Genomic DNA, 17833 nt, shown 5'->3' with positions numbered 1-17833 from the left:
CGAAGTCAGTTCATATTCTTGAGTGGAATTGTTAGATAATGAGGAAAATGGCATATTACCAGGACTAACCGCAGGATCATCATCGGCGTATGATGTCCTATTTTGTATTTGCGGCTGCAGCTCTCTATTCAAAGTTGAAGAAATGTGCAGTGGAGATTCAGGGCCTGGAGTTTCGCCCGGTGAACCCGGAGAAGCGAAAGCAGGGTTAAGGCCATCAGAAGATTGAGCATTTAGCTGCTCCTCATAGGCTCGAATCCTATCCAACAGATGCTTTACCTGACTAGATATCGGTTAGTAAACTTCAATGTGCTTGAAGGTGGGTTGACTGACGCTTCAGAAAAACGTCTACGACCGGAATGTCCAAAGATGCATTCCCAATTATGTTTTGTGCAAGCACGGCAAGGCTTGTCACCGGAACATTTCACCTTGCGTCTCCGACATGTTTCGCACCTGCATGAATGTCATTAACCAGCACACCTTGAGGTGTACGCGAGTGCGAATGAGTTGCAGGCTTACGCATTAGTAGATCGCGGATTCGGGCTTGCCATTCTGTGTAGTAGATTTACGCAACCCCAACTTCATTCAATATTTTTGTGACAATTGTGCAGACGTTGACGATGGGGCTCGGATATTGATCCGAGGTGCGGGGAGTTCGGCTTGAATGTCCGAGGTCTGCAATCACTTCAACGCAGGTAGCCGATTTTTTGTCGGCGGGAATGGAATGAAAGAAAGAGGAAGAGAGAGAGAAAAAGAGACAACCCAAATCTATGTATCGATTGGATTGTCCTCTCCAGCGAAAAATAATAGAACCGCTTCAGCCGCTACCTTTGAATCATCATCCTCTCTGCCCGACAACACCAAGCGCCTGATATTTTCCAAATGCGAGTCTAGCAGTTCTTGAGACCAGCCAAATTTGTTAGCAAAATTGTAACATAGCTCAGCAGTAGCAAATGCATCAAATTCAAAATGTCCTTGCAATGTAAGAACGCGACCCGGGTTGTAGAGGCCTTGAATCGGGCATTTAGGGCTTCTTCCAACATTGAGCCACGGCTCAGGTAACATATCACCTGTGCACCCTGGAGATGCTAGATGTTCAGGCCGAGATATCACCGCATCCCCATGAATAAGCTGGATGTTAAAAGATTTTGTTGGAGAAAATCGAGCCAGAGACGGAAAGTGCGAAACAAAGGAGGGATTCAGTGTGATGGGATGCATGCCGATTTCGTGACCTTGAGATGTAGCCTCGACGGATATCTTGAACGAAGATCCTTTCGATGTATGGCTCGTGTCACTTGCGAGGAGTGCTTGTCCTATAAGTTGATGACCAAAGCACGATCCGAATATTTTGACCAGAGGGTAGTCGTAATACACTTTCTCAATGAAAGATCGCAATCGTGCAATCCAGTGTAGACTATCGTATACGGCAGCGGCAGCACCGGTGACCAGAAGTGCATCACTAGGACCCGGGTAAGTGATGGATGTGATTTCTGTGGAAACCCAGGGGCTGACTCGCAGCAACGCAAGATGCGGGTATAGGCCCCCGACAATGTCGAACGCGGAAACACGAACGCCTAGCGGCGTTTTAAAGCATTGGGACTTCCTTTCATTGATGCGACTTGCGGCGGCAGTGAGAAGAGAGTTGAATTGCGAACTGTACAATCCTCGTTCAACGTAAACACGATAGCATGGAATGTCTGTGTCCAGAACAGCAATATGTATTTCTCTGGAATTCATATTTGTATCTTTTAGCAACCCGACCCGAGAGAGTTAATTGCCAGGTAAGAAACTCACAAGTGAGAAAAATGGAGTAGTTTTAGGCACCAAGGTGTCCGACTTCCCATTTGCTGCATCGGAGGATACCCGAAGGTCATTCGGGCGTATGGCCGGTGATCATGGTTGTAGCAAATTGACGTATAAATCCAGCTTTTAGCAGTGAATCCACCATAAGCCTGTCATTGCACCAGAGTAGGAATTTTAATACTCATTTGATGTGTTGGACAAACACACTGAAACACCAAACCAACTTAATCAATGATGCCCAAAACGGAGATTGATTATCATGTGTATGTAACCTGCTTGTGAATGAGACAGAAGGTGTTCTTGACAAACTGGGTGATCCAACCACTCTCTGATCCTCCCAAGAGCATAAAAGGCATGTTCCTTATCTGATGTATCGTGGTCTTTTTATTCTCCAATATTCCACCCTGGAGTGCCACGGATATACTTCAGGTGAGATCCGATAGGCTGGCATTCACCAAAATCAATCAAGACGGGAATACCCTCTTTATTTACCATTATATTGGAGGATGTCAGATTATTATGGGCCAGTCCGTGCGAGTGCAGATGTTTGATAGCAGACTCGAGAGCAGCCATAAATGGACCATGACTGATAGATCCAACTTTATCCTGAACAAAAGTTTCCAAGTCGTGCGAGTATATGTCCAGAACAGGTCCAATGAAGTGCTCGCGAACAATTTGGCAACAGTGATACCGGAATATGTTTTGGTGAGAATACTGCCGGAGCAGCTCTAGAACCTCAGCTTCTGCAACCAAGAAATCCGAAATGTGGCCACTCGTATTTCGCTATTTCGTACATTTGTGGAGTAGGACGTTTGGTGTAGACGTTCTCAGGGGTGGTCACTGGAGCATGCATCAAATTGCTGCCAAGAGTTGACACCATGGCGAATATCTCTCCATCTGGAACAGCCTCGAGAGACTTTGTGATTTGATCGAAACTTATATCGGCCTTGGGCATGCTGAGCTTGCTGTTATACAATGTCTGAACGTTGTCATACACAGCGAATGATGTATGTAATTGACATGGTTCAGGATCGAAATCCTCTTACATTTCACTGAGGTCATCCCAGCTGGCGATTTGTGGCCTCATAATGGACAAAATGTATGGGGAACAGCAATGTACGGGTACACGGGGCATAACCTAAGGTGGTGGGAGATTGAGATAAAAAGTACTCCGCATTGGGAAGAGAATCACGTAGGTTCTAACAATAATTAAATGGAAAGAAGCACCAAGTAAAAAACCAGAAGATATCCAATGAAGAAATGGGGGCGGGGGGGAGGCGGGGAGGAATATGACCTATTGTCTGAACAAATGACGAATGGACCTGGGGCGGCCCCCAAATACATACATGGACAACAACTAGCCTTGCACAATGATGCGTATGGGGCCTTATCATGGCGAAAAAAAAGGACAAACTATGTAATGTTATCGGATTTCTGGGTCTTGAGCCTGTTGTTATTACTATAGACTAAAATAATCATGTGAGACTTGACCAAGGATGCTTGATATGTACGAATTCCCAAATCTATGTCGCATTATCATAGGCAGTTGCTAAGTTTGTGACCTAGCCCCTTTCGGGGGCCCGGGGGCCGGGTTCGACGATTAGTGTCACCGAGCTGAGTGTCCAATTCTTGCTTATTTCATTATACTACGGAGTAGTCGGGCAACTAATTCGTCTTAGTGACTCTGCTCGCTTGTTACTGCCCTGTCAGCACATATATTCTCTTTCCCTCTGATTTCACGAAACTCACCATCCAAAATGTTTTCACATATTTCCCTAGCTCTGACGGCAGCTTTGCTGCTATCTACAGCATTTGCTTCCAAATCTGCTGATGTGAATGTTCTTTACAACTTCGGAAATAGTACTTGGGCCGAGAACCTTGCAGTGCGCGCCAATGGTCAGATTCTTGTTTCGCGGCTCGACAAACCTGAGATCCTTCAAGTCGATCCAACGGGCGCCAATTCACCCATTACTGTTGCATCCTGGGACTCGCCAACCATGTCTGGTTGTCTAGGAATATCTGAGACGACGCCAGACATGTTTTACGTGATTACTGATGGCGTGTACAATGCCGATTCTGTCCTCACGTCGGGAGTCAACAGCATTTGGGAGATTGACATGAGTACATTTGCCGTATCTAAGAAAACGGGTGCAGTTGTATCAAACGCAACTGTGTCCAAGCTAGTCGACATAACAACCTCGGGGCTTCTCAATGGCCTTACCACTCTCACTGATCACACTATTTTGGCTGCGGATTCGCACAACGGCTGGGTATATCATATCAACACCCACAGTGGAGATTATAAGGTTGCTATAAACGATGAGAAGATGAAGTTCGACTACTTCCCAAATCCAACCCTCAACATCGGCGTGAATGGCATCAAAGTTTACGACGGACACCTCTACTGGACGAACACGGCCGCTGGAACTTTGAACCGCATCGGCATCACAGGAAAAGGCACTCCTGTTGGAAAATCGGAAATTCTCGCCAATAACGTACCGAAGGCCGACGATTTTGTAATCCGGAGTGACGGTACCGCCTTCATTGCCCAAAACCAGGTGCAGGGGAATGAGCTAAGTGTTCTGTACCCCAAGTCTCACGTCGCCCATGTTATTGCAGGCAGTAACACGTCAACAATCGTGACGGGCGTTTCTGCGGGCAAATTTGGCCGGTTGCAAAATGACAAGCATATTCTCTATCTTACCACAGGTAGTAGTGAGTTCTCCCAAGGGTTTTCTTCTGTGCCAATCCAACTAATGAATCAATAGGCTCAGTGACTATGCCCGGAACGGTTTCATGGGTCGATACTACCAAAATTTGATTTTCCGTCCATATACGTACATGTTGAGTCAATTGTTCAAAACAAGTGATCGTAGTGGTGGAATGGAGAGTGACCCTGAAGCATCATACGAAGCGATAGCTTGTGATCATTTTATTTCTTAGGTATCTACCTTCATGTCGAAATAATTTATCATATCAGAAACTCCTCGAGATTGTGGGCTGAGTAGCTTAGTATAAAGCCACGATTTCAATACGAAAGCTACTCATCCTTCCATTTCCTCAAAACCTCCAGATTAACCTCTAAACCATTAAGTCTCTCTTCAACACTCGGCCTCACAAAGGGATCATGATGACCAAGTGGGAAATAATTCGCCCCAACAGGGACAACAAAGGGCTCACTCACGAGACCAGACTTTTCCAGTCTTTCCTTGTCCCAAAAGACATACCCTCGATCCCGCAGATCAAACATAGCAGGAGTGTCAGGTTTGATGGAGTCCTGGAAACTAGAGCCCCATACCCAACCCAAGTTTGGACCATCGATTCGGTCATGGGTGATGTTGACTAATTTCCCGCGAAGGAGAATATTCTTCTGCTCCTCGCCGCACGAATCGATGTCAAGACCACCTTGGGAAAAGAAATCAGTTGCGGTGGACTCCGGAGAATCCATGTCTAATTTGAGTATGGCTTGTTTAAGTTTTTGGGGCTTCATGAGACCTAAGGACAGTATGTATGGTAGACCACATGATATAAGAAGTTTGACATGGCCCGAGAGATACAACTCTCGGTATGACTTTGTGAAAAATGAAAGACCACAGTCGTCAAGCAATTTGCTCACATTTTGAGGTTTCTTTGCGTCATCTAGTGGGATCCCCTGCGCGATGCCCACGTCAACAGAATTAGATTGTATATGAGAAAAGAGATCATCCTCAACCTTTTTGCAGAGTGATCTAATATATTGCGCGAGGAATTGTTGAACACTGACAAGTTCCTCAAATTCATACAATGTGAACTGAGAAACGAAGCTGAGAATAATCTGAGAGAAGTTCAGAGCAGCACCCTTATCAAGTTTACTCAACACGTGCTGAAATCTTGTATATAATTCACATCGGTAGAAGGCCCGCTGGAGACGGCCTCGTTCGGTGAATGATAAGTTCGTTCGTTGGTGAGTGAACGTCGTCTGCAAAAGGGCTGGCTTTTCCCGAGAAGACAAATTCCCTGTTGCCCAGAGGCAATAGCTATCGATCAAACGCTCGATCGTTACGTGGAGAGAGAACAGCGTGTCAAGTTTCGTGTCGTCAAGCTTAAACTCATCGTGATTCTGACGTCGACGACTCCGGTCGCTGGAGAAGACAGAGAAGCATTCAAGCTTCACTTTGGCAATGGTCTCACCGGATCTAATCAGTCGGGGGATATTCTGGGCATCCAGCGCGGTATAGGTGTCTGCTCGGCATGCCGGGTGAATAGCCTCGCGGAGAGTATGGTGTAGAAGATGGTGTTTATAGGCGATAAAGGTACGATATATTGCTCGTGAAGCACGAATGGCGCAGTACAGGTCAAGCGGGGATAAATATTCAAAGATTGTCAGCAAAATCTCTGTCGACAGAGCATCTAGAGCCATGGTGTTGAAGATATTAAGATCCCTTCGTGTTTTGCCCCCTAGTTGGGTTGCTGGTCCACTTTTCCGTCCGCAAGGGATTGGTTATTGGCTTTCCTTGCGATTTGATTCTTGTGAGCCTTCTCGCCGCGTCAATAATTTTTAAGCTTATTTTGGTGGTCGGCTTGACATCAAAGAGTCGCGAAAGCGGCCTCAGGGGGACCGCGGGCACATTTTGGGATAGTCAATATATCGCGGCACCTGGGCATCTGGGCAGGGGTGGCAGGTAATTAGTTTCATCTGAGAATGTGCATAAGGAGCTCATGTTTACTATAAAGTCAAGGAAAATATAGGCTTGCGTGTCAAATAGAACATAAGATATATTACTACCGGAGTAACATGAACGCTCCTACCTAGGTACATTCATGGATACAATGAATCCTCCAGGGCTACCTAGGTGATTTGAAAAGTTATGAATCAACATTCTCGCAACTATGTACTGGCGTACAATCAATAGCACATGTAAAAAGTTGGCTAGATAGAAGGACACAAACCCAGCAAGAACAACGATATGAATAATGAATCAACTGCTAGCATACAACCCCAAAAAACATAGCCAAGGTATTGATCGCTATTAACCGAATCAGAGTGGTCGTGACCAATGACTAATTACTGATAGAATGAAGCCGGGTTCGAGCCAGCTGCTCCTCCCTGTGAGGGTTGGTACGCTTGATAATCGCCCGCTGGTGCAGGTGCCGGGGGGTGTAGGAGGTATACTGAGGCTGTTGGGATGCACCAGGCACTGGCGGAGGCTGATGCGAGGGTGCAGGTTGTTGTGAGGCAGGGGAGTTGGGGTACGGAGGTTGCTGCGGTTGTTGCTGGAACTGATGGGGGACTTGAGGCAGAGTGGATGCGGGTGGGGCTTGGGCCGTGTCTTCAATTGGGTAACCCGAGGGCGAGTAGCCTTGCGGTTGGAACTGCTGGCTAGGAGGAGCTTGCCCACTTTGGGTGTAGGGCAAGCGCTGGGCAGGAGCCGGGTGATCGACGGGTGAATCATAGACAGACGTCCCTAATTCTTGGGGGTGATCGTATGTAGACTGCGGGCGGTGGTGAACAGGCTGGTAAGGATCGGGTTGGGGTGTCTGTTGCTGCACAGGCGGTGCCCCGGCTTGAATCTGGTTACGAAGATCGGGAGAATGAGAGGCGGGGCGGTACGGCATAGTCTGCTCAGCGGAGTAAGGCGCATATGGAGCGCTCGCCTGTGTGGCGGTATTTTCTAAGAATCAAAGTTAGAATCGGGAAGGAACCAGTGGGTGAATTTGTGCCGCGTACCTTGAGGCCGGGGAGTAAAGTATCGCGGATCAGCCTGAGCAGGGGGATACCCAGTGGGCGGAGCACCAGGGTATCCGTACTGTGGCTGGGCAGGACGTCCATATTGAGACTGCGGTGGATGGGCCATCGACGCCTCTAGAAGGGATTCATAATCACGACGAGCTTTGATGAACTTCTCATTGAGCTGAGTGAATTCATCTGAGGAGATGTAAGCGGATGATTCTTGAAATTATAATGATGATTATCTGCATACCTTTCTTTTGCGAATACTTGCCAATCAACTCAATAAGCTTGGGCCGAATCGCAAGCGTAGCCTGGTAGAGCGTCGTAATTTCTTCGTTTTCTTGGACATTAAGATCCGAATTTCGGGTGCTCAGCAGGGTGAGAAGCTTCTCCACGCTCTTAATCTGACCAAAGACATCCGCTTCCATCTGAGCCTCTCGCTGTAGTTCGTCCACAGTTGGGTCGGGAAGTTTCTCGACATAGTTAAGAGGGAAGATACCAGTCTGGCCTCTCAAAGAGCCCTTCCACCAATCCTTATAGACTGACTCCAGAACTGCAATGATATCCCCTTTGCGGAATTGGAGCTCACCGGGTTCAGACGGCTGGAAGTCGAACAATGCTCTCACGCGGGATACAGTAGCGACCGATGTTCCAGAGAGAACAGGCTGGGCCTCAGCAGGCTCCGCTTTTGTTGCAGGTGCAGAAACCGGTGCAGCGGCGGCTGACGACTCAGCACGAGGGGCCGCCGCAGTGGCAGCGGCAACCGTAGCTGGACCTGGAACTGCCTTCTCTTTAATTGAGAGGGCTAGTGCCATTTGCAATTCCTCTTCTTCCATCTGGCGATCGACATCGGTAATCTCGCGCTTACCAGGTTTCGATGGAGGCTGAAGATTGGGGTCTAGAATACAATTAGCTAAGCCCAAAAGTCCGAAGATTGTCAAAAAGGCAATGCGCACTCGTAGCTTTTAATTTCGTGTAAGCTTGCTCCATAATGCCGAAATCTGGGTTGGGAGAGAACATTTGGGTCCATTCCTCCATGCGCTCCAGAATCTTCGACTTGACTTGTTGATGCGTATTCTAGACATAAGACGTTTAACACTGTAGTGCTAACATGTTTTGCTGTAAGAAATACTTACACGATCGGCCGCCAGACGCAGCAGTGCATCAGTAAAGCTTCTCGAAGCCAATTCACGATGGATCTTAAGCCCGCAGTTCTGCGCCAACGAATTTCCAAGCTAAAAACAGTCAGCATAATCCACAGAACAAGATCACTTGTGGCGACAGCAAGCGCATATAGACCGAATCACGAACCTCCAATGTATAAAGCTGCACGTTGGCATTCCGGTGGGCCAACCTCTTGATCATTGCAGCAACGGCTTCTTTCGCACTACATCGCGAATCGGAATCAGCAATGAGTCCCTTGTTGAAATACCAATTTCAGATTCTCCACATACCCTGATTCCTCTGAGCCAACTTTATCACAAACATCCTATAATCAAATGCCAAATCAGCGCCCGTCCTCTTGAATGCATCGCTATAGCTTCACAACGCACCAGAATGTATTCCCAGTTCTCGGAGGTCAGGTTCTCGTCCGTCGCCTTGGCTACACAAATCAAGATATAGTCAGCAATCTATCATACCTATTTCCAGTGCTATCTGCCCAAAGATCCATCGCGATCCGATCGGCTCCAGAAACGCATGGGATATGCAGAAAAGCACAGGATATAATAATACATACCGACGGCATCGTCAAATGCATTCTGCTGCGCGCGAAACATTGCAAAATTATCCCCTAACAAACTTTGGGCGAATTGACGGAGGTTGAAATCGGGGAAGTCGGGCAGCACTCGGCGATCGGGATCGCTGTTTGATAACCTCACAGAAACTTCGGAGACAAGTTCCAATAAAGACTCAGGATCGGGAACAAGGTGCTTTCTTTCAAATGCTGGTTGTGTGGCTCGTAAAAACAATAGTCTCCAGCGAATGCGGGGAGTTGATAAGTGCGGCTGGCCTGCGGAATGATGTGGGCGGTGAGTGTAGAGGAGAGCGCCTTGGCAGGGAATGGTATACAACGACTGATACTGCGCTGGGTTTCTTGTTCGAAGATTGAAGACCCAGGTAGGTTGGGTTCAGGGACGGTGTTGAAGTTATTGTGTACGCCTCCGAGGCCACGAACTTGCTTGTCACCTGAGTCAGCACTATGACGATAGTGGCCTTGTAGCCCTATAGTTTTGGACCCTCAGTTATTATTAGCTTGAGTTGTTAAGAAAGTGAAACGATTTTTGAGTATTACGTCTGCCTTGGCCTATTCTCTTCTTCTTGCGTCTTCCTTTCTGCGTTCTGCCTGGCGGGGCTTTTTTCCTAGTCTGGTATCCATATAGCTTTTAGGCTGCTGCGTTTATGTTCCCATTTGTTCATTCGGTTGTGGCTGAGGATGCCTCCACTTGTATATTCCCATCTACGAAAACCTGAGTTGCTTGAACCACAAAAGGTGTTAGTTCATCTAGACAGCCCGACGGGGGCCATGGAAGTTGGAACCCGCTGCTTATAGGCAATGGAAAGGAACAGAATGTTCTCTTCTGTGGCTGGAAACATTATATAGCATTCGAACTTCCTCCCTTCACTAAACACATCAAGAATGACAAAAGCTGCTCAATAGAACTACAGGAGACTACTATAACACCAAAATAGAAAACCAAAAGGTAGTAAAGCAGGAATATCCCAAGTGCGGGCTCATAGAAATGAGTCATTTTCATCGAAAGTCGATGTGGGCAAATAGATGGGGGAATAAATTGAGTACATAAAAAAAGGTTCCAACGACAAACAAAATGCACGTCGGCGTCTAGAAGAAACAATGGGAGTGACGGGGTATCTGGGCGAGGCGTCAAGAGATATCAAGGTATGACGAAATAAAACCGAAACATAGGGACAAATGGACACTCAAGCACCTCCTTTTTGGGCTTTTTCTTGGGCACGGCTGATACGGGCAGCCTTAACCAAGGGGGCGAGGTGCGAGAGTGGCGCGCAGAGGGACATGAATGGGTGCTGCAAAAATTGTTAGTGATCAATAAAGCTATACGGAGTAGGATTGGATAAGTACCTTCAGTAGGTCATGTGCCGATGCACGCTTCTCAGGATCGACCTTCAGAGCAAAGTGAAGGAACTCGCGGAAAACGGGGGATAAGTTGTGTTCATCTTTAATGGCGGGTGTTCCATTGGTGGCAATGAGATATAGGGCTCGTAAGGGCGACTCTGTCAGGTATGGTGGTTCGCCCTCGATCATCTCAATGGCCATGATACCCAAACTCCAGATGTCGACCTTACGGCCATACGCCTTGCGAGTAACAACCTCGGGGGCCATCCAATATGGAGTGCCAACCATAGTGTTCCGCTTGTGATGCGAGTCATTGATTTGAGCACAGAAACCAAAATCAGCTGCATATTGTTAGCATCTTAATTGAGCCAAAAGGATTGCCAAACTCACTCAGCTTGATGTTGCCATCCATTGCTAGGAGGATGTTGTCGGATTTGATATCGCGATGAATAACTCCCTTGGAGTGCAGATGCTGAAGGCCGCTCAGAGTCTGGTCGCAACAATTAGCTTCTCATGACACTCAAACATGACTCTCAAGTATTGGTACTAACCTCTCGACAGACAGCCGCAATCTGTCCTTCGCTCATGATGTTGAAGGTGACCACATCTGTCAGACTACCACCTTCCATATATTCCATGACAACCCACAGATCCGGCCCATGAAGGAAGGACTCCAAGAAGTTAACGATGTTCTTGTGCTTGCTGTCCTTCATGACCAAAATCTCATTAATAATCAAGTCCTTCTTCGGCTGCAAGTCCAAGTTCATCTGTTTGATAGCAACGCAGTTATTGTGAGGGTGTTCGTAAGCGGTGAACACACCGCCTGAGGCACCTTGGCCGATCTTATTGAGATTGTAATATATCTGCGTAGGATCGCCAGGGTGGCAAATGGACATTAGGCGCGATCGAATATCCAACGACTCGCTCTGGCGCTGGCGCTGGCGTGGGCGAGCAGCAGGTGGGGCGCGCGTAGCAGGTGAGACCCCAGACGAAAGATCAGGTGCTGGAGCAGTGGTAGATGTGGAAATCGCGGGGGGTTGCTGTGCCTGTTGGCGCTGGCTGCGATTCCGATCCAAGGCCTGCTGAGCTGCGGCCATGACCTGCTCCTGCTGCCGCTGGTATTGTGTTGGGGATGCGATGACATTAGGGGGGCTCGTCGCTTGAGTGCCATTCCGGGAGCCAGAGGGAGTGCGGTGAGGCGACGCTGGCAATGCTTCGGTTTCCGGAATGGTCGGGGTGTCAAACGTAGGGCCAAAGGTATCCTGCGCGCGTTGAGGTTGCGGTTGCGGTTGCGATTGCGGTTGCGGTTGCTGCTGTTGCGGGGTTCCTTGCGAGCTTGAGACCGGGCGTTGAGGAGCAGGGCGGGAGGGGGTCATCCCGGTCGGTGGCTTCGGGGGAGCACGATGAGGCACCATGCCACCTAGCGAAGGAGGCATGGAGGTGGTGACGGCCGGAGGGCCGCGAGGAATGGGCGGTGGTGATCGTGGATTCTCAAAGCTGCTTTCGTGGTTTTGCGGAAATCGTGGACTTCCTGGAGGCGATTGGCGCCCACTTGGGCTTGTAGCTTGCGCATTGTCGAATTTGTGCCAGACCTCATCATCGCTGTCGCCGCGGGTGTTCTTTTCGTAGAATCGCATGATATCCATCATAGTTTGCGGGTGCTCCTCCTGCTCCTTCTTCGAGATTCCGTTCTCCTGTAGCAGGCGCTGCCATTCTTTGGGAAGACCGGTGAATTGACCGGTCTGATTGTCGTAGCCGACGTGGGTGACATGGACTGGATTCTCTGGAGCCGAAATTTTCATGTTGCGACCGGGACTTCCAAGCATGCTGTCGACAAACCTGGAGAAGCTCGCCTTCTTGCTCTGTCTCGTTCGCGCTATCGTGGGGTTGCTATCATCGGAATACCGTTTATTACCATTGGTACCATTGGGGACCTTTTCAGTCTCCCGATGAGCGAATGAATCCATTTTTTGCGATAAAGTAGTAAAGCTGGCTGATTGACGAAGTGAGTGGCGTCCGCGAGGATCGGGGCTAGTATGGTGGGAGCGGAGTCCGGGCTTTTGCTGGGAATGAGGCTCTGTCTCAGCGCTGTTCTCATCTAGGGCACTGAGCATGCCCCGCGTTTCGTAAGGGGCGTTTAGTTCATCCGAGCTCTGCTCGTTGTAGGAGAAGCGGTGGGAGCTGCGGGTTCGGGAACGGGAAGTGAAGCCGGAAAAAAAGCCACTTGATTCGTCGTGGGATGGCGTTGGACCGCCACTGTGCTGTTCCAATGATGAGGATGAAGAACCTGGGAATTGTGCGTTGGATCGCGACCGGTTGTGCTCGCGGCTGCCGCTAGGAGAAGAGCGCGGATAGACGGGGGCGGAGGGGGTGCGTTTCAACGAGCTGGTGCTTTGATGACTCCGAAGAATGCGCGAACTGAAACTAGGGGCGTCCTTGTCCTTGTGAAGTTTGCTGGACGCTCGGCGGAATTTCAATGGGAAATTATCTGAATTCATGATGGGGAAATTTCGTCTGTCTCTCTACACGAGACAGATTGAAATTGGGCCGAGGAGGGGTCAGATGTAGGAGTTTTGTTCTAACCAACCAGGTTAAACTGCCGCGGAGAATAACCGGGTCCCCGAAGGATTTTTGTTCAAATCGTCGATTGGGGTGAGGAAAGAATTAAGAACAAAATTATAGGATAGTCAAGAGATGGAGTGTGAGGAGGTTTAGCACGTGGAGACTTTTTTGGGAAAAGGAGGTTTCGGGGGCTGGGATTTTGACGGGTCAGTCACTATCTTAGTATGGAGTATATGGACGATATGTACGGAGTACTATTAGACTACAACTTATAACTACATCCATATTAATGAAATATTGTCTACAATAGTGTGCAATATCGTACAAATTCTTAATCAGAATACTATTGAAGTCCGAGTCAGAAACATCTCAATACTAAGAATAGAACATTAGTCTCACTTTTTTGACTTAAAACACTCCGATGTTAACGGCTTCAATACGAGATCCACTCATCTTGATATGCTATTTTTTTTTACTCTCTCTCTCATGTCCCTGCTTCTCCCTCTCTCTCTCTCTTTCTCTGCCTTTCCTGTCATCCTATCTCCAAGTACAAACATGCTTGGGCTAAACCCAAACTACTTGCCACCTCTCAGACCTCTCTGCCCCTGACAGCCGAATAACGTCCTAAAAAGGTTAAACCGACAAGGGTTGGACAAGTGTGACAGACGCAAGCCAACAAGTGCTCGGCACATTTTTTTGACTATTAGTTATTGAGCTGTGATCCTGAAATCAATATTCCTCCAAAGCACACAATCGGTATCTATCTATTGTCGCACAGATCCTTCCCTTGTTATCAATTATGGCCATTGTAACCGCCGCGGCTCCTGAGCCGCGGGCTTCGGGATTTTTTTTCTTTATAATCGCCACAATTACCGGTTGATTTGTTACACATGGTGGACGCATCTTGGAAATGGTACAGAGTACAGAGTACACCGTACAATATTATTGTATGCTTTGGACGATAACTCGTGCCACACCACTGCGAACTAACCCCCTCGCCTAGGTAGCTAATCGTTATCCTACCTAAATACATGTATATAGATAGTAGGCATCTTAACAAAATGTTAGGACCAGTTTGTATGCGTCTCTATAACCGTTACTTATTTGATCAGCTCAGGCGCGATATACAGCTCGTCCGTGATATGAGCTTTGCGTTTACACCCTTACTGATATAGGGTTCGAATTTGGTCAACAGATGAACAAGAGCGAATAAATTTCCTGACTCCGATTCCAAGGTTACAAAGGACTCTTTCGATCATGTCATTTTGCTTCCATGCTGAGCGCAGTCTAAAAATTATCTCCATTGCCTCATTAACTGTTGTCCGGTACCAAACGCCTAGTTATGTTATCATTAGTCAATAGTGGCGAACTGCACTCATGATGTTGGTGTAAGTCGCCTAAATAATAGCTGTCTATAGTCATAATAAATAGAGCTATACATCATCGTAGACGACGTGGAATACAACGACAGGCTGCTTTGAGGCTTGTTGATTTTGCTCCGAGATTTACATCGAGATGTGGCGCATTCTGTCTCGGTTAAACGCCAAATCAACTCACCAGAGATTTTTTTAAAAAAACCCCCATTTCGCCTTCATACCTTCACAGTGCTAGCCTCGCTCCAGGGCAAGTTCAGCTAGGATGCTCTATAGTTCTGATGATGGGAGCCATCTGGGCAAGCACAGCCACATGCTTTACCTAGACCTCCTCTAGACAAAAGGGGCAAATCGGCCGATATTCGGAAATTTCCTGTATCATTTGCTTAGTCCACCGAGATCATCTCCAAGATATTCAGAACAATGGTATCTGAAGAAATAATTCAGCTTAAAGGCATAATTTCGGCGAATCTCTTAGCGTGGGGCATAGGTCTCACCCAATCTGGCTGTTCACCAACTCCACATCCGGCAACCTATAGCAAAGTGGATTTTTTGACATCATCTGAAGAACCTTCTTTTAAGCATGAATATCCCCCCTGAAATCTGAAAGATCAACATAACCAGAACAACTCCAGCATGGCTTCGCTTTCTCATGTGGCGCAAGCCAATTCCTCCGTTCCTTCCGCGTTCGCCGTATACAACACCAGCTTCATAGACATAATCGGCCAAGCCCCAAAACTAGACCTCCTAGTCGAAAATAATGACTACCCCTTCGCGCACGAAGCAAGCGTCTACATCCCGACGACGGATGAGCTCTTCATGTCAAGCAACATGTTCATCGACCCTACAACCAACAAAACCACCATCAAAGTCTCGAAGGTCACTCTGAGCAAGCACCCACTTACGGCGGAGATCGTCAACACCACCGTTCCCATGCCGAATGGCGGCGTCAACTACGGCAATGGCATTCTCTGGACCGGCCAGGGTACTTTGAACGATACGGGCGGTCTGTTCCAAATGTCCGCCACGCCGCCATACAAGACAACCCTACTTCTCGACACTTTCTACGGCCGTCAATTCAACTCGCTCAACGATGTCGCTGTGAACGACGATGGATCGATCTGGTTTACTGACCCAATCTATGGTTCGCTCCAGGGAATCCGTCCCAAGCCTAAGCTGCCTAATCAGGTTTATCGCTTTGATCCCGTTACGAAGGATGTGCGTGTTGTTGCCGATGGCTTTGGGCGCCCGAATGGCATTACCTTCTCGCCTGACCAGAAGATTGTCTATATCACCGATACTGCGGAGACAGTCGGTGACGGTACTAAGGATAATACCTTGCCTGCCACCATGTGAGTTGAAGACATTTGATGTGTGAGTTTTGATGCTGATTCTGCTGTGTAGTTATGCCTTCGATGTGACTACAACTCACGGTCAGCCATTCTTGATGAACCGCCGCGTCTTCGCTATGCCTGGCGATGGTATTCCTGATGGCATCAAGGTTGACACTGATGGTAATGTCTATGCTGGCTGCGGTGATGGTGTGAATGTTTGGTCGCCTGGCGGTGTCCTCCTTGGAAAGATTCTCGTCGAGGATGGTACTTCGAACTTTTCATTCGGTCGTAATGGTCGAATGTTCATTCTCAACGAGAACAAGCTTTATTCGGCCCAGTTGAACCGCAAGATTCAAGGCACCCTAGTAAGGTCCTGAACACCGGCGTTGGATGTATGTTGTAACCCATCCTGTTCTAATTGTATATAAGCTGTACATTATACATCTTCAGCTTTTGGAGCCCTATACGCAAGCAACTGGCCTAGTAGTCTCTTGTGCTACATGCCGCCTAGAAAGTCTAGCAGGTGACCATACCATATCTAGCCTGGAGGTACCCTCTCCAGGGCTTTCTGAACGAGTTTCCATCGGGCTTTTTCCAGATCCTCTTCAACGTTCTTTGGAGGCGTTCTTTGACCAATGAATATATGGCGGCTAGAATTCGCGATTTCTATAAATTCATGGAATTCAGCTGTCCCTCAATCATAAGTATCACATTTTGGCCAACCAAGTCAGAGAGTTTATCTCGCTTAGAGTCTATTAGGATTAAGGTAGAAGTTGGTGATGTTAGATAAACTTTTGACTGCAGGGAGTCCATCAATCAAGTAAGTCGAAGGTAATTCGCCTTGGGAAGTGGCGATAAATCATTTTGCACTTCTTCGCAAGGTCTAGGCCGATCAAGCTGGAGCCATGGCGTCCAGTAAGCCGACACATAGTTTATCTCGTCAGGTTTCGAGATATGTTATAATTTTTTAGAAGAGGCCGAGGACTGCATTCGCGCATCTCTAGCTTAGGTTGGGCTTAGTTTGTGGAGATGACACGGCACAACTGTTGAATGAAAGGAGTGGTGGTCAACTGTGGTGAAGTGGCAGGCGTACCTAGGAACTTTCCACTCGCCTGTCTCTGCATTTGGACTTTTTTTTCTGCGGGCCGAAAACATGAGGCGTTGGCCGAAACCCCGATATCTCTAGAATGTCGTGATGGTCGCGGCTCGCTTCCATGCAGATGCTGTCCACCGGTGTGGATCAAGTAATTTATAACGACTGGAAGGGAGGGGCAAAGCCAAGAGTGAGGGGAAACACTCAGCCGTTTCTCATCTTTTTCTCATGAATACAGATATATATTCTTAGAACACCTAGCTGGAGCAGGTAACTCAGCCCTGGGCCGTGGTGCAACATCAACATATCAGATGAAACCTGAGTCTTGTTCCTTGAGCCGTGATAAGCCACCCCCGAGCGGCCCAACTGACTAGTTGGACCCCTTTCCAATATCTGACGTTGACTCTTAAGTCCTCGATTTAGCGGTGTGGCAAGGACAGCATAATGATTGATCCGATAACTATTGACCAAGAGTTAGCGCAAGATTCTCGGCATGATTAACCAGGGAGATTACTTGAGAGAAACCGTAAGATAGAGGCCAAAACTACTGTATCTAGAACCTGTCTTGGGTCGAAAGCGGGGGCCCGAAGAGGCTCAATATCATTTGTACAAATATTGTAGTAGTCTGATTTGACCATTAGAGTGCCGATGACATAGGTTGCTTATTGTGTCGGCCCTCGGGTAATTTTATAATTTTCTGGAGAAGCCAAGTCAAACTAAATCGCCTAATTATGTCGCGGTCTACCCACCGTCTGATGTGATACTCTGTGTAGATGGCGTTCTAATATACAATTTTTGAGTATTCTCTTGAAGACCCGAGATCTACACAGACGGTGACGAGTACGCGTGACCTATTTATCTTTTTTG

At 47.8% G+C, this 17833-nt stretch overlaps 7 protein-coding genes across 7 annotated transcripts; 2 read left to right on the top strand and 5 right to left on the bottom strand.

The window, feature by feature from the left end:
* Nucleotides 1-765: 765 nt before the first annotated feature.
* On the bottom strand, nucleotides 766-1734 carry N7529_010368 (type 1 glutamine amidotransferase; the record flags this gene model as incomplete). The annotated part of the gene is made up of 1 exon (XM_057245895.1): nucleotides 766-1734. One exon carries the CDS (start codon nucleotides 1732-1734, stop codon nucleotides 766-768), a length of 969 nt encoding a protein of 322 aa, XP_057094158.1.
* Nucleotides 1735-2184: 450 nt separating this feature from the next.
* N7529_010367 (uncharacterized protein) lies at nucleotides 2185-2755 on the bottom strand (the record flags this gene model as incomplete). Its single annotated transcript, XM_057245894.1, has 2 exons — nucleotides 2185-2572; nucleotides 2595-2755. The coding sequence occupies 2 exons, from the start codon at nucleotides 2753-2755 to the stop codon at nucleotides 2185-2187; spliced, it is 549 nt and encodes a 182-aa protein (XP_057094157.1).
* An 802-nt stretch (nucleotides 2756-3557) lies between these two features.
* N7529_010366 (uncharacterized protein) lies at nucleotides 3558-4621 on the top strand (the record flags this gene model as incomplete). The annotated part of the gene is made up of 2 exons (XM_057245893.1): nucleotides 3558-4515; nucleotides 4569-4621. The coding sequence occupies 2 exons, from the start codon at nucleotides 3558-3560 to the stop codon at nucleotides 4619-4621; spliced, it is 1011 nt and encodes a 336-aa protein (XP_057094156.1).
* A 219-nt stretch (nucleotides 4622-4840) lies between these two features.
* N7529_010365 (uncharacterized protein) lies at nucleotides 4841-6199 on the bottom strand (the record flags this gene model as incomplete). The annotated part of the gene is made up of 1 exon (XM_057245892.1): nucleotides 4841-6199. One exon carries the CDS (start codon nucleotides 6197-6199, stop codon nucleotides 4841-4843), a length of 1359 nt encoding a protein of 452 aa, XP_057094155.1.
* Nucleotides 6200-6840: 641 nt separating this feature from the next.
* Nucleotides 6841-9288, bottom strand: N7529_010364 (ESCRT-0 subunit protein HSE1; the record flags this gene model as incomplete). The annotated part of the gene is made up of 9 exons (XM_057245891.1): nucleotides 6841-7451; nucleotides 7508-7705; nucleotides 7761-8408; nucleotides 8467-8587; nucleotides 8647-8745; nucleotides 8822-8897; nucleotides 8965-8999; nucleotides 9064-9113; nucleotides 9249-9288. 9 exons carry the CDS (start codon nucleotides 9286-9288, stop codon nucleotides 6841-6843), a joined length of 1878 nt encoding a protein of 625 aa, XP_057094154.1.
* Nucleotides 9289-10450: 1162 nt separating this feature from the next.
* pakA (mitogen-activated protein kinase kinase kinase kinase STE20) lies at nucleotides 10451-13102 on the bottom strand (the record flags this gene model as incomplete). The annotated part of the gene is made up of 4 exons (XM_057245890.1): nucleotides 10451-10555; nucleotides 10611-10945; nucleotides 10995-11094; nucleotides 11156-13102. 4 exons carry the CDS (start codon nucleotides 13100-13102, stop codon nucleotides 10451-10453), a joined length of 2487 nt encoding a protein of 828 aa, XP_057094153.1.
* A 2061-nt stretch (nucleotides 13103-15163) lies between these two features.
* On the top strand, nucleotides 15164-16250 carry N7529_010362 (SMP-30/gluconolactonase/LRE family protein; the record flags this gene model as incomplete). Its single annotated transcript, XM_057245889.1, has 2 exons — nucleotides 15164-15891; nucleotides 15944-16250. Coding segments are annotated over 2 exons (1035 nt in total), but the record flags the coding sequence as incomplete, so codon positions are not given.
* Between the last annotated feature and the right edge of the window lie 1583 nt (nucleotides 16251-17833).

The sequence above is a fragment of the Penicillium soppii genome (assembly GCF_028829465.1).
Source record: "Penicillium soppii strain IBT 18220 chromosome Unknown utg000007l, whole genome shotgun sequence".
NCBI classification, from domain to species: Eukaryota; Fungi; Ascomycota; class Eurotiomycetes; order Eurotiales; family Aspergillaceae; genus Penicillium; species Penicillium soppii.
Note: the sequence above shows the minus strand (reverse complement) of the source record. Positions and strands in the feature narration are given on the sequence as shown.